Source organism: Clarias gariepinus, chromosome 27 (genome assembly GCF_024256425.1).
Source record: "Clarias gariepinus isolate MV-2021 ecotype Netherlands chromosome 27, CGAR_prim_01v2, whole genome shotgun sequence".
NCBI lineage: Eukaryota > Metazoa > Chordata > Actinopteri > Siluriformes > Clariidae > Clarias > Clarias gariepinus.
In genome coordinates, this window is record NC_071126.1 from 6666617 (window position 1) to 6693940 (window position 27324).

Below are 27324 nucleotides of genomic sequence, written 5' to 3' on the forward strand. Positions count from 1 at the left end.
GAAAGGAGATGAAAGAAATGTGACCCTGTTCTGGTTAATTTAGGTGACATAACTTTATGCTCTGCTGCCCTCTAGAGCATGTAAACAGTCATTAAATCATTCAAGTCATTAAAAAAGGGCATTAAATTGAATGTTTATACAACAGTATTATTACTTTAGTGTTATCTTTCTACTAATACAGGGTACTCGAACAGCTTGGCTTGGCTTCTACACTATATGACCCTGAGTTTCTGGACCCCTGACCATCACATCCATATGTACTTGTTGAGCATTTTATTTCAGTCTCTCCTGCTAATATAAGAATATCCCCTCTCCAGGGAAGGCTTTCTAGTTCTAGATTTTGGAGCAGGACTGTGGGGATTTGTGCTCAGAATGCTAAACCATGTCTATGCAGGCCTTTCTTGGTGCACAGGCTCCTTTGGCTTTCTAGTGAAAGGAAATCTTAATGCTAAATCATACGAAGACCCAGTATCATTGCAAGATAAGAGTTTCAGAGCAGATTTTGGACTTCCACAGCAACATGAACCATGAGTGAACAATGGGCGTCCCATACATAATAACACTGTCCAGTATGAAAAGCATTAATGTTAAAGACAAAAAGCCTTTTTTAACCCCCACAACTCCTCCCCTAGGAATGGATATTTTGGTTGAAGAGGGAAACAGGCTATAATGTTACATGTGCTAGCTTAAAGGAGTGCAGCAGCAGTCTCACGCTTTTATACCAGGCCTTATGCCACTTGCTAGGCAATGGTATAAAGCCTATATGGTAAATAAATACCTGACACATGGTCGCACACCTCTATAAACCTGGGCACGTGCCAGTATAATTTTTGTTGTTCTTGCTAAGAGAAGTCACATGCTGTAGAAGAATATGTTGTAAAAAAGTTCAAATTTTATATTATATAACAAAAGTTATATTATTTATCGCTATACACTGTTGTGTGTTTAACATACAAATGCAATAAAATCAATGTATGTTATTGGGCTAACAATAAATAGTGCCTAAAATTAAGTACTACCGTACATTTGACCACACCCAGACTAGACTAGACCTTCTGTCAAATTGTCCTGACAATGAAGTAAGTCACGCAGAAAATGGTCCACATAGATTATGATATTAAAACTATTTATTTATTTACAGTTTTTATTTATTTACTGGTGTAAGTACCCGTCATTGACAGGGCAAGAGTTCGTATAAAGAGTTAAAAGGTTAAAGCTAAAATTGAGCTGATCAGCTTTATGTAATCAGTGATATTATTATTTCAGGTTAAAGCCTATGTACTGCCTGTCTTACTGTATTTATTATTAAAACAAAGAAATACAATTTTGTAAGATTGAGCATTTGTTGAGCAATGTTTTGTCTTAAAATGACAACTAACTAATCCCAGTAAAAGTATTCAGTTTAGCTTTTTCAATTAATATCTGCTGGTGCAGGTGTGTGTTTACATTTTAAAGTAGATTATTGAATCCAGCACATAACTGTTCATGACATCACTTTTACTCAACATTTTGATTTCATTTATGGTGATGCTGTGACAAAATCTGGCTGGACAAGCAGGCAGACAGATTTTTGTCTGAGGCTGGTTTTGAGTCGTCCAATGGCTGAAATGTAAAGATATCATTGAGAGAGCGAGGTTCTGACTAATAACAAGACAAAACCTTTATTTTATTTATATAGATTTAATCAGTTTATCATCAGTCTTTTTGTGTGATGCACCAGCAGTAGCCCAAGGTTAGAATAATGTATAATGTATCTGTTTGTTTGTTTGTTTGTTTGTTTGTTTGTTTGTTTGTTTTTACCACAAATAACACTTATAAATTTCAAAAGAACAAACATAAACTGAAATGGCAAGAGTAATTTTAAAATAACTGAAAAGATGAATAAAATGATGACAGAAGACAGAAGAGTTCGGTTTAAAATCAAATCAAAGCATTAAAACTTACTTAAGGGGTAAATATACTGCATACAAAATTAAGGGAAAAATTTTTTTCATGTTGTCTATATATTCCAATCAGCAATATCATTAACATTGATTATAAATTATATAACAGGATAATCTTTTAATGAACTGGTGACTGGATCATGGGCAACCAAGGCTCATTTATGCCTGTGGGGTGTAAAAGCTAGCATGTCCAGTCCAAACCAAGAAAAAGGCCAATGCAGCACAACCCATCAAAAAAAGGAAAGAAAAAAAATCTGGTAACACCAGCTGATCCATGGAGGTCCCCTCCCCACAACCCACAGCGCCAAAAGAATCCTCCACTATCATCCAGAGGTCTTGTGAAGTCATGCAAAGGCCAGAGCTGCCCACGAGGCACAGGGGGAAACCTACTGTACACAATACTGGGCTTAACGTTTTGTATTGTAATGTTATGGCTTATCTGTGTATGTCTATATGTTCAAGTGAAACCGGTGCTAAGTGATCTTTCAGTTTTTACGAGCAGTTTATTATATAGCCTTTATTACAGTTCTTGTAAAAGTGAACATCCTCTGCTTTGGGCAACAAAAATTAAAGATTTCGTGAATGGATTCATGTCATAATATTCAGTACAATTTAGTTACTTGACAAAACTGTTCTTGCAAGAACTGCTTCAGAACAGCTGACTTCAGTATTGTTCTAGAATGTAGAACAGCTTCTAGATGGAACTTTGGATAAAACATTAGTTTTGTGGTTAAGTTACCTTAAAGGGAAACTATTTTTACAAGAATACATTACCTTCACCCTGTAGAAGGGGTAGCTCAGGTGGCTAAGGCTCTTGGTTGTTGATTTTTGGAATGAGGATCTGTGTTCGAACCCTGCTGTTAGCCGGTTGTCATATCCCATACTACCCAGCCACTGCATGCAGTGCGGGTCCCATTTAAGACATTTTAATTTAACCTTTATTAAGATATTATAAAACTGATTAATCTGCTTCCTTTAGCCAGTTGGTCATGCATTTTTTAATACAAAGGAATCTGAGTATTTTAAAATATGACTATGACAGTGATCACTCACTCACTCACTCACTCATCTTCTATACCGCTTTATCCTGTATTCAGAGTCGCGGAGACCTGGAGCCTATCCCAGGAGCCTTAGGGCACGAGGCAGGGTACACCCTGGACAGGGTGCCAATCCATCGCAGGGCACACACACATACACACACTCACACACCCATTCACACACTACAGGCAATTTGGGAACACCAATTAACCTAACATACATGTCTTTGGAATGTGGGAGGAACCGGAGTACCCGGAGGAAACCCACCAAGCACAGGGAGGACATGCAAACTCCATGCACACTTTTTGTAACAAAGTTGGAAGCGCTTAGGCTTACAAGCTCTGTCTGGGTATTGTGTAGCCCTAGCCATGTCATCCTAAATATGAGATTAGCATAATAATTTTAGATTTAGAGAAAGGAAGGACTATTATTATACATATTGTGAGATTTACCATATTATAATAGTTTGAAAATGTTTGCTTGAGTAAAGGAACAGAAACGTTATACCAAAAGACTGTCAGTAAGACTCAGTCTTTGTTGCTCTGTCTGTCATTCTACAGTCGTCTCACACTGTTCTTCACTAGGAATCTCCTCGTACCCTCTACCTCTTACAAGAATCTTCTTCCTTTTTCTCACCACTAACACTGCTATTGTCACCACAAAACCAATCAAGGCTACAGCACCCAAAGTTAAGCCAACCATTTTGCTCTGTGACTTAGAATAATTGTCTTTAAATCGTTGGGAGATTTTCACGATGTCCTCAGGCTTGGCCAACTTCCACATCTTGGTGCCTTTGGCCCTTATCCAGGCCCGATCTCCTTCATTCATGACAAACACAGTGTTTGTGGCTATCATACTGATCAATGGAGGTCTTGTGAAGGGTGGTAGATGGATGGGGGGTAACTCCCCACCAGTGAAAATATGTGACTGAACGCAGTAGAGTACCTGGCAGCCATCAATTATGGCAAGGAGATGTTGGCTAAACTGTGGTGGGCAGCGCAACTGATTCCCAGCAAGTGGATTGCCAGACTGACAGCTAAAGAAACCTCCAAAGGGTACAGAAAATGTTGTTGCTGCCTCATAATCATTGCTTAGACAGATCATAATGCCACTGGATGAAAATTTCAAAGCAAAGAAATTCTGAGGACAGGATCTGAAGTTGGTTAATGGATTTTGTAAATAAGGGCCAAATAGACCACCAAAGAGATATCCTGAGAATTCTGCAACTCCAGCATTAGTGGAACACCAATATGTGTTGACCCTTGCACTTTTAACACGATTTATATTTTCACATACCTCTGTACAATCTTTCCAAATCCACCCAGAACATTCTGGCCAGCAATGAGTGAAAGTATATGGCCTTTCCAGAATATCAGTGAGCAACAGTTTAGCAGTGTATGGATATTGGCAGCTATAGGAACCAGTGGCTGGATTTTTCACTTGAAGTTCCGGACAAACATCATCTACATCAGCAGTCAGCAGAGTACACGTTTGGTAAACACCACCAAAGCTAAGGTTGGTGCTTGGACCTGAACAGGATGCATCATCCACATTGGCTTTGAAGTTGAAATTTTTGGACTCTGGATCAACACACCCAGGATAGGTGTTAATTTTGTAATAACGATCTATGGCCTTACGCACTGACAGAGCTAACTTATTTACTGTTTGAAGAGGGAGGTCTGGGAATGTTGATGGGTTGAGAAAAAAATGTAATGGTAGTCCGCTACGGTCAATGGCAATTAAATTGTTTAAAGTGCTCTCCTGCCATTTTTGTAGAGTGATGCCAGGGTAAAACAAAGCCCCGCCATGGCTGAGTGTTACAGAGTATGTAATACTATTCTGGTAGGCTCTAGTTTCCGATGTTTCTTGTGATTCCTTACTGCCAATATCAAATTTAGCTTTGTTAAAAAAGTTGAAACCAGCCGATGCTGTAATAGAGGACTGGGAAGTCTGTGTATCAGTAACATAAGAGGATTTTAAATAGTCCTCTTCCATCAAAATAGCACCAGCATCCACACTTGTGATGACATGTGTACCATATTCAAGCACCATCTTTTCTGACAGATAGGTAGCCAGACGAGTTTGGTTGTTCACAATGGCGTCTGCAATTTCCTCTGCCTGTTGGACAAAACGTGCATCCAAAGTGAAATCAGGATAAACCTTTACTGTGTACAGATGGTTACGCACCTGTGGAAAGGAAAAATAAGATCAGTACAACTTTTTTCATTTATTTGAAACACACAAATGGGAATTTTCTTTTTTGTTTAGCTGAAAATATGGAAATTTGGCCTGACCAGAATTTATTTTAAATCAGAAATAAATTTAACACACATCCTGATTATTGGTTTGGACAAGAAGGTCAAAATAAAATGCTCCCATTGGTCAACTCACACAAAATGTAAGTGTTGCTCTCACTCCTTTAGTAATTTAATTCAGTCTGTGCCTCTAATTATCCATCCATCTATCCATCTAGGAACCTATTTAGTCCAACTAGAGACCGTGGAGGCCAGTGGTGCCCGTTGTATCTATTCCCATTTTTTTACCAACCATGGTAGGACCTTCAGTCACACACTATGGGCAATTTGTGAATGCCATTTAGCCTAATCTGCAAGTTTTGGGACTGTGGGAAAAACAAAGTACCCAGAGGAATCCAACCAAGCATGGGGAGAACATACAAGCTACATGCACCCCAAGGCGGGAATCACTAAGCCACCATGCTGCCCTATGTTTTATAGACTACCAAAAAGATGTGTGGTTCATCTGGCATGAGGAATGAGCTGCTGCACAGCTGGATGTAAGCATACAGACATGCGAAAAGTAAATAGACACTAGCACTTTTGTAATAAAAAGTGTGCACAAAAAATTGGCATATACTCATCGAACAGATAATGGCAAAGAATTTTCAGATTTTTTTTTTTTTTTTTTTTAGAATTGTTTAATCATTTTTAGTTTAGTGCAGGAGTTCATCAGGCCTGTGCATCTGTGTTGGGGTGTTATCTACCATCCTATTGGCAACGAGCTGATGTTTACACCACAACCAACTATGACACAACCAAGTCATAGCTGCAGCTGTTTCTACTTCTTTAATCCGATGTGTTTTATGGGAGTGTAACACATGACTTCCCTTTAACATCAGACATATTTCTGTCTGTAAACTTTTATATTTACCTGTATGCTGTGTGAAGATAAATAGATAGTGTGTGTACTATACATGTATACATGTTCAGACTAGACTTTCTCCTGCTCTAAGCCCTCTCACCTGCCCACTGGCATCCTTATCAAGATTAGTATGTTTGCATACTGGTTGTGTTTTGTTTAAGATCGAGACTGGTGCTGACATGTTTATGAATATTTATTATTACACATTTTACTAGTTTGGATCTGGTCATATATCTGTCTTAGATGAAGTGTTCTTTATAGTACAGGCACAAAAAATGCATGAACAATTGTAAATTTATTTTTGTAAAAAAAAAAATCCAATAAAAAATATAAGCACATTTGGACCACCATAATTCTGCTGGGTTTTTTTTTCTTGAGGTGTGAGTTTAAATATAAAAATCATTTAAAGTAGGATAAGCATCAGTTTGGCTATATTTAATTCAACAGAAGAAGTGTGGTTTTTATATAATACAGCTGACAACCACAGCTGTGAGCATTTTACCATAAGACACTGAAACGTGTCTGATATACTGCAATAAAAATTATATACACTTCAAGAGTTGTTATCTGTGGCTTTTTTTAAAACTCGATAGAATCATGGCAGTAGATGTGCCATCATCGATGCAATCATGTAACCGTGATTTATTTATTTATTTATTTTTGAGCATATTATTTGACCCCCACTGTTTAAGTGAAAAAGCAAACGTGTTTCGTTTGTTAATTTTACATGACAAATATGACATTCAGTTCATGGAAGCATTTATGTTTTTTTAAATAAATTTTACATAATTGATTAAATCAATAATATGAAATATACAAATAGTTATAAAAACGTATTTAATCTGTTCGAAGCTGCCGATTTTAACCATAATTTTTTTTAAAAATTGCTATAAATTTATAATTTTTAAAAAGATTCCCAAATTATAAAATGCCAGCAAGAATATAATGTTCAGTTAGGTTTTACAAAAAGGTAAGCCATGCAACTGCAGTATAGCATAAACATGCCTTTACATGTGTTCTGTAGAGTCACCTTGATTTCAGAAATGTGTAACGTGTTGGTAATGTTTAAGAGTAAAAGATTAGAGAATTAAGAATTTTTATGTGTCTCAATATCTGAAATTAATATTTTATAACCTTATTTTAAAAGGATCTAAAATGCAAATTAATAATAATAATACCCTCATTATAGGGTAATCATTTTCCTTTCTTAATACACAAAATAATATTTTACATTTTTTTGTTTTTTTTATTTATTTTAAGTTTTATTTTCCAAATTGTTTAAAATAAATGTTTCAAGAAACTTTTTCTCTCAAATGTTTTGTCAGTGCAGTTAAAGGATTGTACATGCCATTGTTTCCTGAAAGCATGCTATTTTCTTCTGGCAAATAATATATATATATTATTTTTTATTTTTTATTTTTTTTATCATTATTTTACATTATGCTGTCTACATACTGTTGTATCCCTAAAGCCAGGGTATTCTGTGTCTTACCTCAACCCGTGCTGTGACAGACTTATCATTCACTTGATGGGTTTTCATGCGTTTGTTTTCTGTAGAGAACTTGCCATTTAGCAGTGTGTCAAAGGAAACATCAGCGTTGACCGATCTCGAAGTGGAACTTTTCTGTTCAAGCCATGAGCTGATGATCTCAGAGTTCATCTCCACTGAGCTCACCTTCTGCGGAATAACAAATGTCTCATCTGGAATGAGATAGAAGCCATCTTCAGTGGTCTGGCATTGTAAGTAGCTTAGGTTCATCACTCGGCCCATATCGATGTTGCGCAGGTTGTCCCAGCCTCCACCAGGGAGAACCTCAAGTGCTGGGGCACTAAGGTTCATGTGGCATTTACGAAGCCCATTGCTTGGACGAATGACTGGATGAAAGTGAGCAGTACTGAAAAATGCAAAAAAAGCCAAAAGAGAGATGGATTCTGAGCCCATGATTATCAGACACTGCTCTGAGTCATAGCTGTATGAGTGTTTATATGTTCTTGTTCTCACGTGATGGGAGTGTCTTACCTATCTGCAGCTGAAAACTGTCAAAACATCCTTTAGTTTCATTTTCTAACAAATGTATAACACATTCACCCCACATCCTGTGTACAACACAGTAACATGTTTGAAAGCACTGTCTTTGTCTTTGTTAAATCTTGCAAAAAAATTTTTTTAAAGATGACGTGTTAATCCTTAGTCTTTCAGTACAGCATAACTGTATAGCCGGTTGAAGAACCACAATAAAACATCTTTTCATTTCATTTGTATCTCATTATTCTTATGTGATTGAGGCAGTAAGAGGTTTTTTATTGGAAATACAGTAACGTAATGTATTGAGGATGTAACTATCCAAATGGACTTAAATCTATTTTGTTGAAATACAGTAATATCATAGTATATATATTAATTCTTTTATCTAATATTAATATAAGAAATAATATTGTTCTAGTTTATGCAAACATGTAACATCTTGTCCTTTTTCACTGTTTGGGAGCTAAATGGTTTGGTTTATCACAAACAGAAGTGGCCTGTTTACAAGTCTCATATAATCAATGCATTTGATAATGGGTGGTTGGTGGTTTGATTAGTAGTGGAGTGGTTTGCACTTCGGCCCCACGCCTCCAGGGTCCATGGTTCGATCCCTGTGTAAAGAGTGTGTGTAGATGTTCTCCCTGTGCTTGGTTGGTTTCCTCCTACTGTTCAAAGACATGCAGAATAGGCTAGTTGGTGTTCGCAAATTGCCTGTAATGTGTGAATGAGTGTGTGCGGATGTGTTATCCGATGAATTGGTACCCTCATCCTGGGACTCCAGGCTTTCTGCAATCCTGTACAGGAAAAGTAGTATAGAAAAGTAATTAATATTGATATTAATTTAAACAAAAAACTATTTTATACCAAGTAAACCAGAGCAGAATCCTTAAATCTAATTGGTGTTAATTAATTTTCTAACACAGCAGAGGGAGCATATTTCACTTTAAGACCAATACACTGATGGACCCAAATTTATCTGATGCCCTCTAGTGGCTAGCACCAGTATTTTTTATTTTTTTACTCAGATCACTGTGATGATCTATTTTAGTTCAAATAAACACTAGTAGAAACACTAGTAGGGCCACACGTATTTTAAATCCCTATTTTCAGGTACATTTGCAAATTTAAAATATGGTTAAAAGTGCCACATCTCTACTAGGTATTCTACTAGATTCAGATTTGGTAGCTGGGATGGCCACTGAGGAGCACAGGTGCATTATGATGCTGCAGATGGTTGAATGGTAAAATTGTGGTCATGAAGGGATGCAGAATTTCAGTGAAATTTTTCAAATATGTACTAATAGGCTCAAAAAATTCCACAAAAACATTCCCACATCATTACACCACCTTCACCAGCCTGGACTGATGGGACGAGACAGATTGGGTCCATGGATTCATGCTGTTGGCACCAATTCTGATCCTATCTTAGTGGAAATAGAGACTCAACAGACTAACAAAGCTACATTTGTTTTTTCCAGTCTTCAAGAGTCTTGTTTCGGTAAGGCTGTGTCCACAATCTCAGCTTTATGCTGTTGACTGACAAAAGAGAAACCTGTTGTGGTCTTCGGCTGTTGTATCCCATCTGCCTCAAAGTTCAAAGTGTTACGCATTATGAGATGCTTTTCTGCTCACTACAATCGTACAAACTGATTTTTGAGTTACTGTAACCTTTCTGTCATTAAAACCAGTCTGTCCATTTGCAAAGATCTTGTATTACCAAGGTGCTTTGTCTACAGAAGCACAGCTCACTGAAAGTATTTTTCTTTATTGCACCATTCTGGGTAAACTCTAGAGACTGTTGTGCATGGAAAATCCCAGAAGATCAACAGTTATAGAAACACTCAAACCAGCCCATGAGGCACCAACAATCATCCCATGGTCCCAGCACAGCACTGCTGCTATGGATAGAGATTTGTGGCAAAATAAAAAAAGATTAAACAAAAACTAAAGAAATAAACTGAAAGTGAATAGAGATTATTTCAAACAACAAATGACCATGGAAACAAAACTTACAATAAAACGATACAAGATAATTGTATAGAGAATTGGTCTCTACTTTTCATTTATTGATCAGTTCCTACATATAAAATTATCATACACAGATTTTAATTCATGCTTTCGTGTTGCTCATAATTTACATAACTGTCCCTGCAAATTTAAAATTAATTAATTTTCAAAAATTTATTTCATTTTCATTTACTGCTTTATTCTGGTTTGGGTAATGGTGAATCCCAGTTTGGGAACACTGGGAACACTGGGAACAGAGTTGAGTTATGGTTCTAGAAGGCATTAGGGCATTTCAGGTCAGGAGTCCCAGAAGACCTTAGACTGTCACAGTCCCCAGATGTGGCCTAAGGCTTTTTAAAGACCGTGGCAGTCTAATGCCCTCAAATGATTTACCCAGGGCCTCAGAGAACCTTGAACATTGACTGGAAAATCTCAGGTTGGGAATGCCTCAGGCCTAAGCTTTCTGAGTGAATTTTGTATGCCAAGGACCTCAGGAATCTTCAGAGCTGAAGTGTCAAAAGTTCTGAGGTCCCTGGAAAGCCTCAAACAAGGCCTAATTACTTAACAGGGATCCTTCAGAAAGCCTATGACCACAACTGGAAAAGCCACAGGCAAGACCCAATGAAAATCTCTTGCCTGGGAGCCTCTGATCATCAGGAGCCTCAGAAGGGAGTGTGATCAGAATCTTTCCAAAGCCACAGGGCACTAACCCCACTGGCTTGGTTTATAATCCAAAACTGACTCTCACATGATTAACTATTAAACACAGCAGTGATTTCTTCAGGCAATTTTGTTATGGTGCAACCTCACCATACATTTACATGAGCTCCGATCATGGTATATCCCTCATGTACTATCTATGCCGCTTATCCTGTACAGGTTCGCGGAAGGCCTGGAGCATGTCATAGAGGAGTTAAAACACTAGGCGGGGTACGCCCTGGATTGGCATCAATCTATTGCAGATTACACAAGTATGCACACTCTTACACACTATGAGCAATTTTGAAATATATATTAACCTAATCTGCATGTCTTTGGAATGTGGGAGGAAACCAGAGTATCCAGAGGAAACCCAGCAAGCACAGGGAGAACATGCACGAATCAAACCATTGACCCCGGGGATGCGAGACCACACTGTTAACCACTACAGCACCATGCTGGCCATAGGAATTTTTTTTATCCACAATTCTTCTGCAAAACTGATAGCTCAGCACAATTGTTCCAGGTTTAATTGATGCATAGGACAGTTCAACCCAATTCCAATGATTTCATCAATCTCCTTGTTTAGTGCAGGACAATGATTTGACCCTTCAGAATCACAATAGTAAATTTTACGTGACCATAGAATATGTTGTCCAACTGGGTTGCTTAAGAAATGAGAAGCTACACACTTCATTAGTTTGAGTTAAAATAATTGTTTCTAGCTGAGCATATTAATCACTGCAGTCATTTTCCAATCAATCATTTGAAGTATTTGCATGTTTCTGTGCATATAGTGAGTGTGCATAATCCATCATGACCACACTAATCTTCATTTAAAATACACTAAACATCTTATGCAGATCTTGTTTAGTTAAGTTCTCCTGAAGATTTACCCCACCTGATCTCTGAAACCTGACTGAAACCCTTTATGGGCTGTGTCTTAGTGGGACAGAAAAGGGGAAAAACTAATTCCTGTATGACTTCTGCCCTTCTCCACGTGAGTTTGTCCACTCTGGTCTAGACCTAAAATGCAAGGCCTTTTACCAGAGGGTTATATCCTATTGTACTTCTCACCAGCTCGGTCAATAGTAAGCCTATTCAGCCTTTCTGATTCCACAGGTAATCCTGTGAGTCCATGCAGCCTGTTTGTTCATAGCATTCTTGTGTCATTGTCATTGGTGGTTCTAGCAGGAAGCTTTTGTTTGGCAGCAGGATGAAAACACCTCTAGGGCTTTCATTTTGTGTGCCATCCCATGCACTGGTAGGCTGGGTATTTGTGTCATTACAAAAAATGCAATGTGTGCTAAGAGAGTGATCTGACAGTGTCCAGTATTTACAATCTTGTAAAATAATAATAATAAAAAAAAGACCAATATTGAAAGGTGTCATAGTCAGTCTTACTAATTTACCTACATTGTGCAACAAGTTTAAGGATTGCTTTTTGCTTGTATAAAAACAAATTCATGATTGTTCATGTATGAACTGCTCTCTAATGTAGGCTTGCATTTTCAGTTAACATCAATGTGATAAATGCTTCCAGTACAACTGGACTAAATTTATGTAAATTACTTTGCCTTAATATTGTCAAAAGATTAATAAAATCCATAGTGGTATAGTGTGTGTGTAATCACAAAGAATGGTCTTATACTCAAGACTAAGCTTTCACAACTACGCCGAACATTTATTTATTTATACAACCACATATTTTTTACATTATATACAAAAGTGAATACAAAATCAAAAATTAACGATAAATGCAGATCGAAAGTAAAAGAAAAAAAAGAAAAAAAGTATAAAAAATACATTTAAAAGGAGGGGCATTCTAATGATTTTTTAGGTTTATTTTTTGTTAGATTTACTTTGTTAGATTTACTTTTTTTAGGTTTACTTTTTTGGTAAGTTTATTTTTTAGCTTTAATTTTGTTTTTTGTTTTTTGCTGGGTTTATTTTTTTATTAGGTTTTTTTTTGGTTATATTTCCTTTTTATTAGGTGTACTTTTTGGTATGTTTATTTTTTTTTTATTAGATTTACCTTTTTGTTAAGTTTACTTTTTAGGTTTATAATTTTGTCAATTACGTCTCGTTAAAAAGACGTCACTGGTAAAGGTCATTATTAAATGATTGACAGAAGAATGAACCAATGGCGTTGAGCCCAGCATGGTGAGGGCGGGGTTAAATAACCAACTTAACCCTGGGACGCATGCTGCTATAGAAACTGATTTGGGAGACGTGTTGTTCAGGAGGTAGGCGAAACGAGGTCTATTTCTGTCTAAACAAGAAACACCGTTGAGCTACAAATATCGCTTAAAATGAATTATCACAGTAGACTTATTTCGATGTTTAGCTTTCCGGAGAGAAAGTCAGTACGCTGGAAAGTTAATATTTACTGTATGCTTCATGTGCCATATGTTAGCATAGACTAGCTTGACCGTTGGTGCGTTGTAGCGTTTAAATTGCTCTTTCTGTTAAAATGGTGAACAGTTTGTATTGTTTTTCAGATCCCCGATATTGAGGGTGTCTCAGAGGTTCTCTTGGGTTTCATCATCCTGCATTGTACGGATTACTCCCGAGTGTTTTGTGTAACGCAGTGCTGCATACAGTGCGACCACTCATCCAAACACTTCATTCATCTCAGGGAGACCAGCGGTGTGTTTATGTCTTTGCTTTACGAAAACGCAGGCTATTTGGACGCAAGGAGCTGCGTATGGGAAAGGTAAATTTCATAATTATGTATTTTTGGTCTTTCTTTAACATCTGATTGATTTGTATAGCATGTGTTCATGTTTCCGTCTCGCGCCTGCTCTATAAAATGATTCAATTCAAAATGGCGCCTTTCCTTCATCCCAGTTCACACTTCAACTACTTCTCTGAACTGGATAACGGGAACTGGCGTAGTATTTCATTAAGATGTTTTACCCCAACACAATTTTTATGTTTGAGAATATTTTTATATTTATGTTAAAGCAACATGTTTGCGGTCTCACGCGCAGAGTTCACTCTGAATTCTGTGACGTATCTCGCGAGGATTGACGTGTTAATCGATATCAACGATCACGTGACTATTGCGTGGGCACGTGCTAGTCCGCGAGGCATTTACACAGCTGTTCCAAAAAGATAACCGTAAAGTCCTTGTGTGGTAAACACGCGCACGATTTGGTGTGGTCTGGTCAAGTTATCCCAGGGCTTCATGCCCCAAACAACAAATATGCGTGTACTAAACCTAAATGAGCTAAATGCTCTGGATAAGAAAATATACCATTTAGTTTTATAACGTATACTGTAATACTACTGGAATATGAAAACGAGCATATTTTTTTAAAAAACTGAAAACAACAAGAAAAACACGTGATCCCGTGCATCTGTGCTATTTCTTTGCCTAAGTGACATTTTTTTTGTAGCACAACCTACCCAATATGTTCTAAATGTATTTATTTTTATGAATTACTCGATCATGACTAAGCAAAAAATAAATAAATAAATAAAAAGGTCACTCTTTATACTGCACAATGCTAAACCCTAAACCTAAAACGCACATACGAAGAAAAAATTGTATATGAATTGTCACGTCTGTTTTTTTTCTCTAGCCCAGGTTCACAAAGTTAATCATTGCTTGTTGTTGCAAGTGACTACACCGTGTGATATGCCTGCTGCACTTGGTGTCCATTGGGGCTAATTTACTTTACCCCTCATCAACAAGTACATAATGTCTTTAGCAACAAAGACACATGTGTTACAAACATAAACGTTAACAAGGGTAAAAGAAGTAATTAAGATGCACTGTACACATCTCGTCCAGCTCAGTTAGTTTTTCAGTGACTTAGTTTGTTCACGTGTGTATGCATGCATAATAACCTAATTTTCTATGTGGTGTGAAAGTTTAAAGCAGACCTGTTGTATAAAATTCACTTTTTAGTCATGTATGTACATATGCAAACAAATGGTTTATGAATTTATGTATTTCCCTGGCCTTAAAAAAAAAAACTAGTAGGTTTTTCCCCCATAATGTAAAGATGCACACTCTCAGCTGCTTGTTCTGTTAGCCATGGCTCAACAGTAGTTCATCTACATGTACTGAAACGGCATGTTTAAAGGAGGTGTGAAATAAAGGGAGTTTTCAAAATTGCATTATCTGAGTGGTATTATTCAGCTGAAGATGGCACAGTGGTGTAGTGGTTAACACTGTGGCCTTACTGTTCTAGGGTTGAGTGTTTTAATCTTGTCTCAGGTCTGTGTACAGAGTTTGCATGTTCTCGCCATGCTTGGTGGGTTATATCCTTATATGATGTGTGTGTGTATATGTATGTGTATATATATAAATATATATATAATTATTATTTTTTTATTTTTTTTTGCTATAAATTACGGAGGTAGCTGGTCAGGTTCTCCTGCCCTGTTCATTGGTTCTTGCCCATTTCTCTCTTGTTTTACAGAGCTGTTGGACAGCTGTTGAAACCTGCGTGGGGGGAACTTAGTCAACGAGCTTGCCCCTTGGAGCCTCAGTGGCCAAACCATTTTCATGTCAGAGACCGAGTCTTCTTGCAGTCGTTTATGTCATCCTTTCCTCTCTGCACTGAGAATACGAAACTTTGCCAATTCAGGATCTTGTCGTCTTGCTGATAAAGTCTATAGCAAGCCAAAATGTCTGTCAACGTCAACCGTAGTGTTACGGACCAGTTTTACCGGTACAAGATGCCGCGTTTGATTGCTAAGGTAAGTTACATTTGCTGTTTTGTTTTTAACAACATTGTATTATTTATTTTTAATGTTGTTTTCTGCTAGGTGGAAGGCAAAGGAAATGGTATCAAGACTGTGATTGTTAACATGGTTGATGTTGCCAAGGCACTGAACAGGCCTCCAACTTGTGAGTACTCTTAAAAAGGAGCTGTGGAAACATTTTTTTTATTATTATTATAATTTTTTTTTTTTTTTTTTTAGAAAATTTCAGTAACTCTTGTAAAAGAATTCCCTAATGTTTTAATACTGCTGTTTAAAGATCCAACCAAATTCTTTGGCTGTGAGTTGGGAGCCCAAACCCAGTTTGATGCAAAGAATGACCGATATATTGTGAACGGATCTCATGAGGCAAACAAACTGCAAGACATGCTGGACGGATTCATTCGCAAGTTTGTGTTGTGTCCAGAGTGTGACAATCCTGAGACTGATCTGGTAAGGATGCCTAAAGTGCACTCAACATATAAATGACTGTAAAACTAGGCACTGCCATTTTTTAAAATGTAAACATCCCTGTTGTCCTTATATTCTGTTTTTTGAACATGTGACTGTTTCATTTACACCGGTAAACCTGGTGCCCCCTGACTTTTGATACCTGTGTCCATATTTGCACTTTGCTGAGTGTGCAGGTTGCTAAAGGCTCACTCCCAGCATGTGACCACATTTTTGCCAGCTTTATTTCTCCATGTGCCTGGGTAAAGTTGCTCTTCACAAGAGCTTCTATGGTGCCTAAATTGGAAGAATAGGACAGGTTAATGAATGGTGAATTCTAGGAAGTGTAGGAGTGACTGACAGTAGAAATCATTGGTACAGACAGCGGATCTACAGTAGTTTTGGTGTCTATTAGGTTTGAAAAGCAATGCGCTCTGTGTGTATTCGGGGTGGTGGAGTCTGGCCTTGTTTGTTTTGCAATGCAGCAGTCTGACTCCAGTATACTTTCAACTGCAGGATTTTCTGCTTAGACCGCAGGTGTATTGCCTCCAGCGCTGGCACATACTGTGCTGTGTTTCGAATAAGGGTATTGAATCTACATTGCAACTGTGTGGGATGTGCTCCAAAATTGAGGGCACAGGATTCAGTTTTAAGACTTGATTTCTAGCAGATTGTCTAAATCATGCAAAAGTAGAAGCTTTAAATTAAGCTGTAATATCTAGAAAATGTCTAATATCCTAATTAGACTTGTATTGGTACAATATCAGTTGATGCTAATTGAATGTTATAATCCCAGAAATGCCAAATATTTTGAATGTGGACTACAAATTTTGCAAACAAGATAAGAGCATGTTTGTATTTATTACCAAAAATGCCAAAAAAGCACCACTGGTGTTTTCCGATCTCCAATATGGGCACAGTTCCTGGAAGCCCCACCCCTTCCCCAGTACATACATTCTGTAGGATCAATGGATTTTGGTTTATTATAAAATAAAACCTGCCAACTTAACTAAATTTGGACAAGTTTGTCGTGGATGTTAATGTCTCTGAAACAGATGGCATAGAAATGTTCAAAGTGACTTTTAGTCTTTAGACTTAACACAAACTAAATGAGCTAATTTAGGTAATTAAGTCCAACACTTTAGTTTCACAAAGAATGTACCTTTTAACACGGTTATTAAAGTTACTAAATAGCCCTGTGGTGGTATTTAAGCCCCTCCTGCTTTCCTTAACATGGTGCAAACAGTCTTGGCTGTCTATTGGTTTTGAATTATTATTCTTTTGAGACGTCATTTAGTACAAATCTTCATTACACAAACCTTGTCATTTTTTACTTTTAGAATTTTTCTGCCTTGTTCTCCCTGCAAAACCCTGTTTCACATCTCTTATCAGGGGAACGATAAACCATTGATGCAGGAATAACTTTCTAACCTACTAAATCAGTCTTTTTAAACTCATGAGTATAAAAAAGAATTATCCTTTGCCTGTAATGTTGTTAATATTTTGTTTGAAGAAAAACAAAGCCCAGGGGTTTGCAGTTTTATCACACAGCCCATTTTAAGAACCAAGAACATTGAGGCACATTAAGTGTTTTGTGCTGCTCCTATCTTTCTGCTTGATGTTTTTAATAGTATAGGGGACTGTAGATATTATTGTGGTTTAAGTACTTGACTTTGTGTTCTTGTAACTCTTCAGCACATCAACGCCAAAAAGCAGACCATAGGAAATTCCTGCAAGGCCTGTGGATACCGAGGCATGCTGGACACCAGACACAAGCTCTGTACTTTCATTCTCAAAAATCCACCCGGTAAGAGAAGTGCATTGAATATTTTTCATTTAAAAGCTTTGAATGAAATAGGTCTCAACACCAGCTAACTATTGTTAATATTTGCTCCAATCTTTCAGCACCATCTCTATTACTTTATTTCAGATTTAGGATTGGGCGTTAGAACTTTTCCATACACCATTAACAAGTAATATTAATGACACTAACGAGAGTGCACATTCTTATAGTAAAGTTGAACTTGAATTTCTTGACACAGGTATAAGATATGAGGTGGTGTTTATGAAAGGGTCCACCTCATTTCCACTGTGATGTCCAGCTTCAGATAATACTTTGATTTTAACATGGGCAAGAACACTGATTCCAGCTTTACACAGATAGTGGTTTGCACATCAGGGTTTTGTCACACGTAGTCTATTTTGGATCCTTCTTATTCTTTAACATGTTTTAACATATGTTCCTGATGTCTTTTGTTCCACTGAGTCATTCACTGGTGTTGAGAAACATGGATTTTTTATTGCTAAACCTTGTGTTAGTGCAGAGGGGCAGGAAAGTGCGGAAGACAAAAATAGCTCAATTTAAATGTGGCTTGTTTCACTGTGACTCCCAGTAACGTTTCAAAATGGTAAAACGCCCACATAGTCCCTTAAAACAAATACCGATACTGATGGCTGCATTGCGTCGCATGCCTAATGCTGTACACCCCTGGAGCAGATGGTTAATACGTGGGTTTGTAAAATTTCACATGACTTTAACAGTTTAGTAGTTTAATGTCTTGCTTCTTTTTTTTTTGTGGTGTTACTTGTCCGGAACAGAGAATGACACTGGATCTGTCAAGAAGGAAAAAGAGAAGAAGAACCGAAAAAAAGACAAGGAGAACGGCTCAAACAGCGGGGAAGCTGGAGACCGTAAAGACATCGATGCCCCTGATGCTGTGGTGTGTACATTTATTAAGTTCAGTTCAAAGTGTAAATCATTTATTTGGGAGGGACTTTCAATTTTAAAAGTGTATTAAGTATTTTTAATCAGTTAATTTGTTTTTGCAAACGGTTGTGTGACTTGTCGGTAGGATGGAGATGACGATGATGAAGATTGGGCTGAAGAGACCACCGAAGAGGCACAGCGTCGCCGGATGGAGGAGATCAGTGAGCATGCAAAGGGCCTCACGCTGAGTGACGATCTGGAGAAAAGCCTGGAGGAAAGGGTCAACCTGTTCTATAATTTTGTGAAGGTGGGTGTCCTGATTGACTTTAACTGGAGTACTGGTTCTAAACTATTAATCTCATACAAGATTGTTTCTTAATTGTATTGCCTCACGCTTTTGGTTTCTTGTTTGTTTGTTTTTTTTTCTTTGTTTTCTTTATGTATCGTTATTTGATTATTTTTTACTGATTTTTGCTATTCCCAACCTCTCTTCCCACAGCAAAAGAAGGAGGAAGGTGTGATTGACTCTACTGATAAGGAAATCCTGGCTGAAGCAGAGCGGCTTGAGGTGAGGGCCATGGGCCCGCTGATTCTGAGTGAGCTGCTCTTTGACGAAAACATCCGCGAGCAGATTAAGAAATACAAGCGCCACTTCCTTCGGGTGAGTCTGTGTCTGTACCAAATCCATTTTATTCAAACTAACTGATCCTGCTGTAAAAGTTTATGGCTAGATCATTTGACCACTTTGGGTGATGTGGCTTATAAAATTTTCTTTTAACAGTTTTGCCACAATGATAAAAAGACTCAGAAGTACCTACTGGGTGGCATTGAGTGTCTGGTGAAGCTCCATCAGAGTCAGCTGCTGCCCCGTGTCCCCGTCATTCTCAAAGACCTGTATGACGCAGACCTGCTGGAAGAAGACGTCATACTCGCCTGGGCCGAGAAGGTAAGAGTCAAAACGCATGTCAGTGATGGTGTATTTTAAAAATATCAATTGCATCAGATTTCACAGTAGGCAGCACAGTGGTGTAGTGGTTAGCTTTATGGCCTTGCACCCTTTAGAGTCGAGTAGGTCAATTCCTAACCTCAGGCTTGGGGGGTGTTTCCCTGCTTCGAGGGGTGGGTGGGTACTCTGGTTTCATTTCAGTCCCCACAACCCTGTACCCAGGATAAGTGGTATAGATAATAAATAAATGAAACGTTTAAAATGTGCACTCGTTAAACATTACTTTCTTAAATTGTAACAGATGATTCAGAGATTTCTAGGTATTATCCAAGACAAAACTAGTTTGTTTTTATCCTAATTAAGGTGCGTGTTCTGTTCCAGGTCTCCAAAAAGTATGTGTCTAAAGAGCTTGCTAAGGAGATTCATGCCAAGGCTGAGCCCTTTGTAAAATGGCTGAAGGAGGCTGAGGAGGAAAGTGAGGGCAGTGATGAGGAGGATAAGGAAGATGAAGACAATGTGGAGGTAATGACTAATTCAGTATTAAGAAACCCTAATATATTCAGTGAATGGGAATGGCTGTGATAAACCAAACTTAAGGCTGCAGTTTGAAATGTGTGAATCTTATGTGGGCCACCTAAAACTTAAATCACAGCTCCTATGGCTTTGTTTTATTAGTTCTGGTTATTTTTCTTTATGTAAATGCATAATCGGAAATGTTTAGGGGAATTTTAAACCAAATACCAAATTGAAAACGTACGTTTACTTTGTTACTAGATGTGCCCACAATTTAATTCATATGGAATTTAATTGCACACTTGGGTGCATCTGAAGAACAAATAAAAAAAATAAATTTTCTTTTTAATGATATGGGTGTTTGTCATGAAAATTTCAAATTGACGCATCTTCTCTTCCTGTGGGCCAATTTGGGGATTTGCTTATGCTATGTTTCCCTTCTTCACCAGGTGGTGTATTCCTCTGCTGCACGCGAGTTGAAGATGGAAACCACAAAGCCAGAAAAGGCTGATAAGAAGGAGGAGGAGGACATCGATATTGATGCCATTTAAAAATGGAAAATAAAAAATGAATTTGCCTCTCGATGCTTTGCGATGCTGCTCCTTGTTAAAGCGTTCCTACTCTTCAGCTCTAGGCCTGCATCAGTGCTGTGCTAGAAAGCCTTATTTTAGTCGCTATTTTAACTTGTTGCCATTGTATTTATATGCATGAAAATCTCTGGATTATAGGGTGCACAAGTCATCCTTCATTCCTTCTTGTATTTTTGAAACTATTAAAGAATGTTTGACAGTGAATGGTCTGCGTGCTTCCAATAGCCTGTTGCTGTAAGTAAAGACTAATGTGTTCTGTGTGGTGATACTGGTCTATATCTAGTCATTGCGTTGTAGATCAGTACAATTTACCACTAAAGTGACACAGAATAAGTGTGCATCTTGCACCAGTCTTTAATTAAAATTTAGAACAGGTAAGACAATTAAATAACTTAAGTAATACTTTAAACACTACAATATAATTTCACATAAGGTCAAACAATCACCATCATAGTCATTAAGCTTTTTCTTCATTTTTAGCATAAAAGCATAACATTTTACAAGCAACATATGAACAAACTAAATGCTTTAGCAATAACTATGTCAAAGTGTGTTTTTCTTTTTCCTTTTTTTGTTGTCTGTACCTGTAAAAGGTAAATCACAGTGGTTCTCCCCAGTTTGGGGTCTCATGTAAAAGTGTAAAATTAGAAAATCAATACCATATTTTTACACAATAGTAGCTAAAGTATTTTGGCACAAATCCCTTAAAATTTTAAAGTATGGTGGGGGGGCAGAGAATTGTGCAAAATGCAACTGATCTAAAACCATTCCATTCCCTTAGACTTTCTACAAAGCCTGATTAGCTTGCAGTTATCTTAGTGCAACACAGAGGCAGATTCACTACCTACTTGTAAATAACATCAACACCACCGAAAAACAACCCAAAAAAAAACATTCTGCCAGCGTTACAAATAAAATATCAAAAGCATGTAGCCATTGCACTTTACTAGATTGAAGAAATCCCAACGAATCAAACACAACATGTATAAAAAAGGAATTAGCAGATGCCAATGTCCTTCCTCTAAATAGAACTATCACATGTTAAACATTCCATAAATATAGAACAAAACTTGTTTTTTTTAAGGAAAAAAATTCTGTTTGTAAATTAAAATTATAAAAACTTGCAGATTTTAAAGGATTGGTTAGACTGGTGACCTGTTACTTCTCTTGCTGTATTGCTCTATGGTTGCTAAACCTTGGCATGCTGATTTGATTTGGTCGTCTTCCTCTTTCACTGGCACACAAATTAACGTGACCTTATCTCGGGTTTAAATTTAAACAACTAGAAACTAACAAATGGTTAAAAACCGGCCCTGAAGCACCAGAGTGGAACAATGCTACATGCTTCTGAGAGCCTACCGCTAGAGAGCGTACTGTAAGTTTCACTTCATCTAAAAGAAAAAGCATGTAATAAGAAACGCAGCTTTTTCATTAAAGACGTAATTCATACTGCAGTAAGGGCTGTGAAATCTCCCTGTTGCTTAGAGGCAAAGTGGGCAGTTGCCTCTGTGTCGCCTGTTTCACCACCATAATGAGGAATCCCAGGACGAGGCAGCTGCCCAGGACCGTGCCCACAGCCCATGCATACGAGGGCTCCTTGGGAACGGATGGAGGTACAGGTCTGGGTGTGAACGTCTCCACCAGCAGATCCCGCACACTCCTCAGGGAGCCGTTGTTGGGGAGTGCCTGGACGCCCAGGATGCTACACATGAGTGGGTAGAGGTCCACCGAACGCATGGAGGCCTTGGTGTAACCCGTGCGGAACGATGGGCCACGGGCAACAAAGACAGGATGCATGCTGGGAAGTTGGTTATCATAGCCATGGTTGCCCACTGTGAATGACAAAATGCAGGAACAAAAGCATATACTGTTTGTTTTTAAAGGCTCTCACTGTTTCAGTTGAAATTGCTGTTGTTTTCCAAAGCGATTTAGCACCTAACAGTAGGGTATTAATGACACTTATACTCACACATAAAGGGTCCGGTTTTGTTCTGTACAATAGTCCAGCCTTCTTTGACCTCAATAATAATGGGCATTATTCTTGCATTGTGTTTGTAGTGGAAAATATAGGGAATATCTTCTCTCTTGTATACAACCATGTTAGGATTGGCATTCTCCAACAAATTATACACTTCGTCGAATTTACCTGGGTAAAGGAACAGAAGAACGTTGGCAGTGTGTTAATATGTCCCTGATACAAACCTAGATATAAAATTTATAGGTGTCTCAACCTTCGCAAAAACTTACCTTCTTTAGGTAGAATGCCCACCACTGGGCTCTTGTCTATCCACGTATAGAGATCTCGACTCACGTAGGTGTCCAGCTCAATGACTTTGTCATGTGACAGCTGTGTCATGCCATGGTCACTTGTAACAATGAGATTGACTTTGTCATAAAGCCCTGCCACCTTGAGCTCATTTCGGAGAAAGCCCAGCTTGACATCAATGTCCTCGATGACCACGTCCATAAGCGGGCTCTCGGGCCCCACGTTGTGTCCGCTCTCATCAGGCTCCTCCCAGTACAGCACCCCGAAATTAATCGCCTCTGGTCCCGAGAACCAGCTGATCAGCTTCTTTACACGCCTCTCGAAAGACATTGAGGCATTGTATCGCATGTACCGAGTCGGGTATATTCCACCGATGGACACATCTGATCCAGGCCACATGGCAGCCCCGCTCCTCCGTCCAGCCTTCTGATTGGTCACCCACAGCGGAACAGCCTCCTCCCACCAGTGAGACTCGTACATTTCCGGTCCATCCATGGAGAAGGAGTGATTCAGAACTGGGTCATACATTTCATTTGCTACAATGCCATGGCTCTCTGCATGCAAGCCTGTCACTAAAGTGTAATGGTTAGGAAAGGTCTTGGTGATGTAGGTGTTCTCCACCCGCTCCACCTGCACCCCCTCCTCCATCAGGGCACGGAAGTTGGGTGTGGGAACCCTGTTCACGTAGTCCCAGCGGAAACCATCGAACGACACTAGGAGCAGCTTGTGATGCTCGTACTGGTGTGAGAGAGGCAGCAGCAGCAATACTAGAAGGCAGCTTTGCAAGTACATCTTCCTTATTAACACAACGTTCAGGTTGCACTTTGATGCCAGATGGAACCTGTGGAAAGAAAATAATTCATGATGCACATCTAATGTAGTCCCTCTAGGCAAGAGCCGATCTACTTTCTTACATTTTCGAAATGATATTAAGATCAGAGCTCTGAAATTAGCATCAGTTAAGGCTTCATGCTGAACCGATACCAACTTGGACAGCATGCGAGAACCAAGATTGGAAAGTATGTTAAATACAATAAGGTACTGTGTTCAGATTAAATCAGATTCAGTGTTGCGGGCCTGTGTCAGCCGCCGAGAGGATTGTATCCGTGCCACCTTTCGCTGAAGCAAATGCCTTCTGCACTCATAAACTGCACAAGCATGCATACATAATACTAAATACACTGATCAGCCATTTGTTTAAATCCCAAAACATTAAGCCCAATATTGTGTAGGTTCCCTTGTGGCACTAAAACAGCTCTGAACCCTCTCGGCATGAATCCTCAAAAACTCTAGTACATTAGCAGCAGATTTTTTAAGTACTGTAAGTTGCATGGCTGCTTGGTCGGATTGAGATCTGGGGAATTTCTGATACCCTTCTCTCATAGCCAGCTTTAACGTTTTTCAGCAATTTGTGCTTCGTTGTGCTTCAAAGTATCTAAATCTAAGAAATTATTCAATAGGTACAATTTGCCAGAAACATTTCTGAACATCCTTAATCTGGGTTATATGCAAACATACAAGAAATATTCTCTCATAGACTTGCACCAAAATGGTTCATTTTTAATGTATGTAAGGTTTCAATTATTCATGTATACTTAACACAAGGAGCATCCAAGTCAAACCAGGACTTTTGATTGTGCAGAATAACATAACTGACAACCTTTATTTCTCTATATAATCCTGCTAAACTAATGCAATTATACCAGCACTTCACTAGTGAACATCTGATACTTTAATAAACTTTTATATTTACAATTATACAAACATAGAAAACATTTAGCGGTATAATGTACACTATGTACAAGAAATAAAACAGAATTTAAATGGAAAAGCAAATCAGTCATGAGCAGAACAATGTGCCAGTGTGCAAAATGTAAACCATGTGCAATGTCTTAACACTATGTCTGTGTATGTTTTAAGTGTTAGGCATCTAAAATGTCCATCCATCCATCCATTCATTCATTTATCCATTAAGGAACGTCTGTAGTCTAACTAGTCACTGTAGAGGCCAATGGTGATTACCACTATATTTATTCTCATTTTTCCAATCATGGTTGAGACCTCAGGTCAACACGTGCACATGCATTCACACCCTACATACATATGTGTATGTGAACTGTGGGTAGAAACCAGAGAACTGGAAGGAAACCCACCAGGGCGACAGTGCTAACCACTATCCCACTTTTACAAAAAAAACAAAAAACATTTGAAATAAACAACATATTTCAAAGATCTTTTTTTTTTCCCTGATAGGTCCAAATTAGTGCAATGTCCAAATAACAAGGAATTACAGACTGCTTGGTCTAAAGGAAGAAGTAACCTCAGGGCAATTGATATTTTATTTTGTTTCATCTATCAAGAATACTTAGACACTGACCGGTGCTACCATGCATGAATGTCAAGTCTTAAGGATTTCTCTAACAGGTGCTTCCGAGTCCTAACATGGCCGAGAGGATCGTGCATGTAATGAACACATATGTGCATGAACACACAGATGTAAATGCACACAGCACAGCTGTTAGGCAGAAAGGGCTTCAGTACCAACCGATGACGTCATCCAGTGCAGCTCAGGTCCAGCAGATCCGCCTGCTACTGCTACTGAGAATGATATTATTTATAGTATGGTATCTTCTGTAGACATGCAAACACCACAGAAAAAAATGAAGAGACTTAAGATGCATATCGGATGATCAGTATTTACCCAACCTCCTGCTACAGTCATCTATCTGTCTGCGACACACAGGGCTGGAGCGACATCACACACATTTGTGTCTAAATATAACGCCCATGCCTACTTTCCTAATACAATCAAAATAAATGACAAATGCAATAAATGACAAAGTATCAACATCACAGAGAGACCTTACCTCGCAACAGTGGCGCGCGCAGTCTGGCTGTGAGGGGGGGTAAAACATAACGGTGTCGAAAACAGGAAGTCCCGCCCACAGAAAGTCGTTAACATAATTAAAATGTAAAAATAGCCAGACGCATTAAAGATGTATTATGTTCTACCTCAGTAGTTATAATAATCACACTAAATCTATGTTCGTTTGATGGCTGATTGTTTTACATTTACGAAATATTTACAACACCTACTTACAGCAATTTGTATGCTATGATAATCTCCCCAAATATAAACACATTAACATACACTGGAAAGGTTTTTTTTTTATTTTATGGAGGATGATCCCATGTGGTCTGATTAATTCATATGATAATTATCCATGAAGAAAGCTTGGATTGCATTTTATACAGTTTCCTCATGGTGCACTTTACAAATAGATTTACTCTTTGTCTATACCGCGTTATCCTGGGTCGTGGTGGGCCTGAAGCCTTTCCCAGAAGACATAGGGAATGAGGCAGGGTACAACATGTACGGGGTGCCAATCCATTGCAGGGAACATACACATACACATACTATGGGGAACGCCAATTAGTCTAATCTGCATGTCTTTGGACTGTGGGAGAAAACCAAAGTTCCCAGAGGAAACCCAGTAAGCAGGGGGAGAACATGCCAGCTCCATGCAATCAGACCTGAAGCAGGACTCAAACTCATCTCCTAGAGGTGCAAGACAACAGTGCTAACCACTAAGCCACCATGGCGTTGTACAAATGACTATACAAATACAATTGAATTTAATAGAATTTTTTATCCACATAGTATATAACTGTAGCTTTGTCTGTGTGTATAGCACAAATAATTCAATACTGCTTTTTTTGTGTTATATATATATATATATATATATATATATATATATATATATATATAAAGGAATGTTTTACAAATCACGCGGACACAGTTTTATTAGCTGTAATCCAGAGCTGCAGCAGCATATACCAGTTGCTCTTTATCTTTCTGACCACAAGATGTCAATATTGGAGTGCACAGATGTTTTTTCTTTTACGATTATTAATAATTATTTTTATTATTTTTATTAATTCATTAATTGATTATGTATTTATTTCTTAATAATATTAACAAGATTTTTGGAGACCACTAGCTTATTAGTAATAAATAATGAGAAAAGGTGGCACGATGGTGTTGTGTCTGTGCGCATGTTCTCCCCGTGCTTGGGGGGTTTCCTCGAGGCTTTCCGGTTTTCTCCCCCCATACCAAAGACATGCAGATTAGGCTAACTGCCATTCTCAAATTGCCCATAGTGTGGGAATGTGAGTGTTGACAGGAGGTCTTACCACAGTTGTACAGTACAAAATGGGAATAAACACAATGGTCACTATTGGCCTCCACAGTCTTTAGTTAAAC

The 27324-nt window shown here is 38.3% G+C and overlaps 3 protein-coding genes across 4 annotated transcripts; 1 reads left to right on the forward strand and 2 right to left on the reverse strand.

Annotated features, from left to right (window-relative positions):
- Positions 1–1353: 1353 nt before the first annotated feature.
- LOC128514689 (macrophage-expressed gene 1 protein-like) lies at positions 1354–8098 on the reverse strand. Its single transcript, XM_053488496.1, has 2 exons — positions 7633–8098; positions 1354–5168 (listed from the first exon to the last, which is right to left on the reverse strand). The coding sequence occupies exons 1-2, from the start codon at positions 8080–8082 to the stop codon at positions 3531–3533; spliced, it is 2088 nt and encodes a 695-aa protein (XP_053344471.1). The 5' UTR covers positions 8083–8098; the 3' UTR covers positions 1354–3530.
- Positions 8099–13055: 4957 nt separating this feature from the next.
- Positions 13056–20998, forward strand: eif5 (eukaryotic translation initiation factor 5). Its single transcript, XM_053489047.1, has 12 exons — positions 13056–13118; positions 13374–13588; positions 15306–15585; positions 15655–15736; positions 15869–16041; positions 17734–17845; positions 18637–18758; positions 18891–19052; positions 19245–19406; positions 19527–19691; positions 20073–20213; positions 20654–20998. Exons 3-12 carry the CDS (start codon positions 15514–15516, stop codon positions 20753–20755), a joined length of 1293 nt encoding a protein of 430 aa, XP_053345022.1. The 5' UTR covers positions 13056–13118; positions 13374–13588; positions 15306–15513; the 3' UTR covers positions 20756–20998.
- An 866-nt stretch (positions 20999–21864) lies between these two features.
- On the reverse strand, positions 21865–25963 carry enpp5 (ectonucleotide pyrophosphatase/phosphodiesterase 5). 2 transcript variants are annotated; one of them, XM_053489045.1, is made up of 4 exons: positions 25928–25963; positions 23042–23901; positions 22764–22940; positions 21865–22626 (listed from the first exon to the last, which is right to left on the reverse strand). In XM_053489045.1, the coding sequence occupies exons 2-4, from the start codon at positions 23850–23852 to the stop codon at positions 22226–22228; spliced, it is 1389 nt and encodes a 462-aa protein (XP_053345020.1). In that variant the 5' UTR covers positions 23853–23901; positions 25928–25963; the 3' UTR covers positions 21865–22225. The 2 variants fall into 2 exon arrangements, with proteins under 2 accessions (XP_053345020.1, XP_053345021.1); XM_053489046.1 differs by lacking the exon at positions 25928–25963 and adding an exon at positions 25606–25682.
- Positions 25964–27324: the final 1361 nt, after the last annotated feature.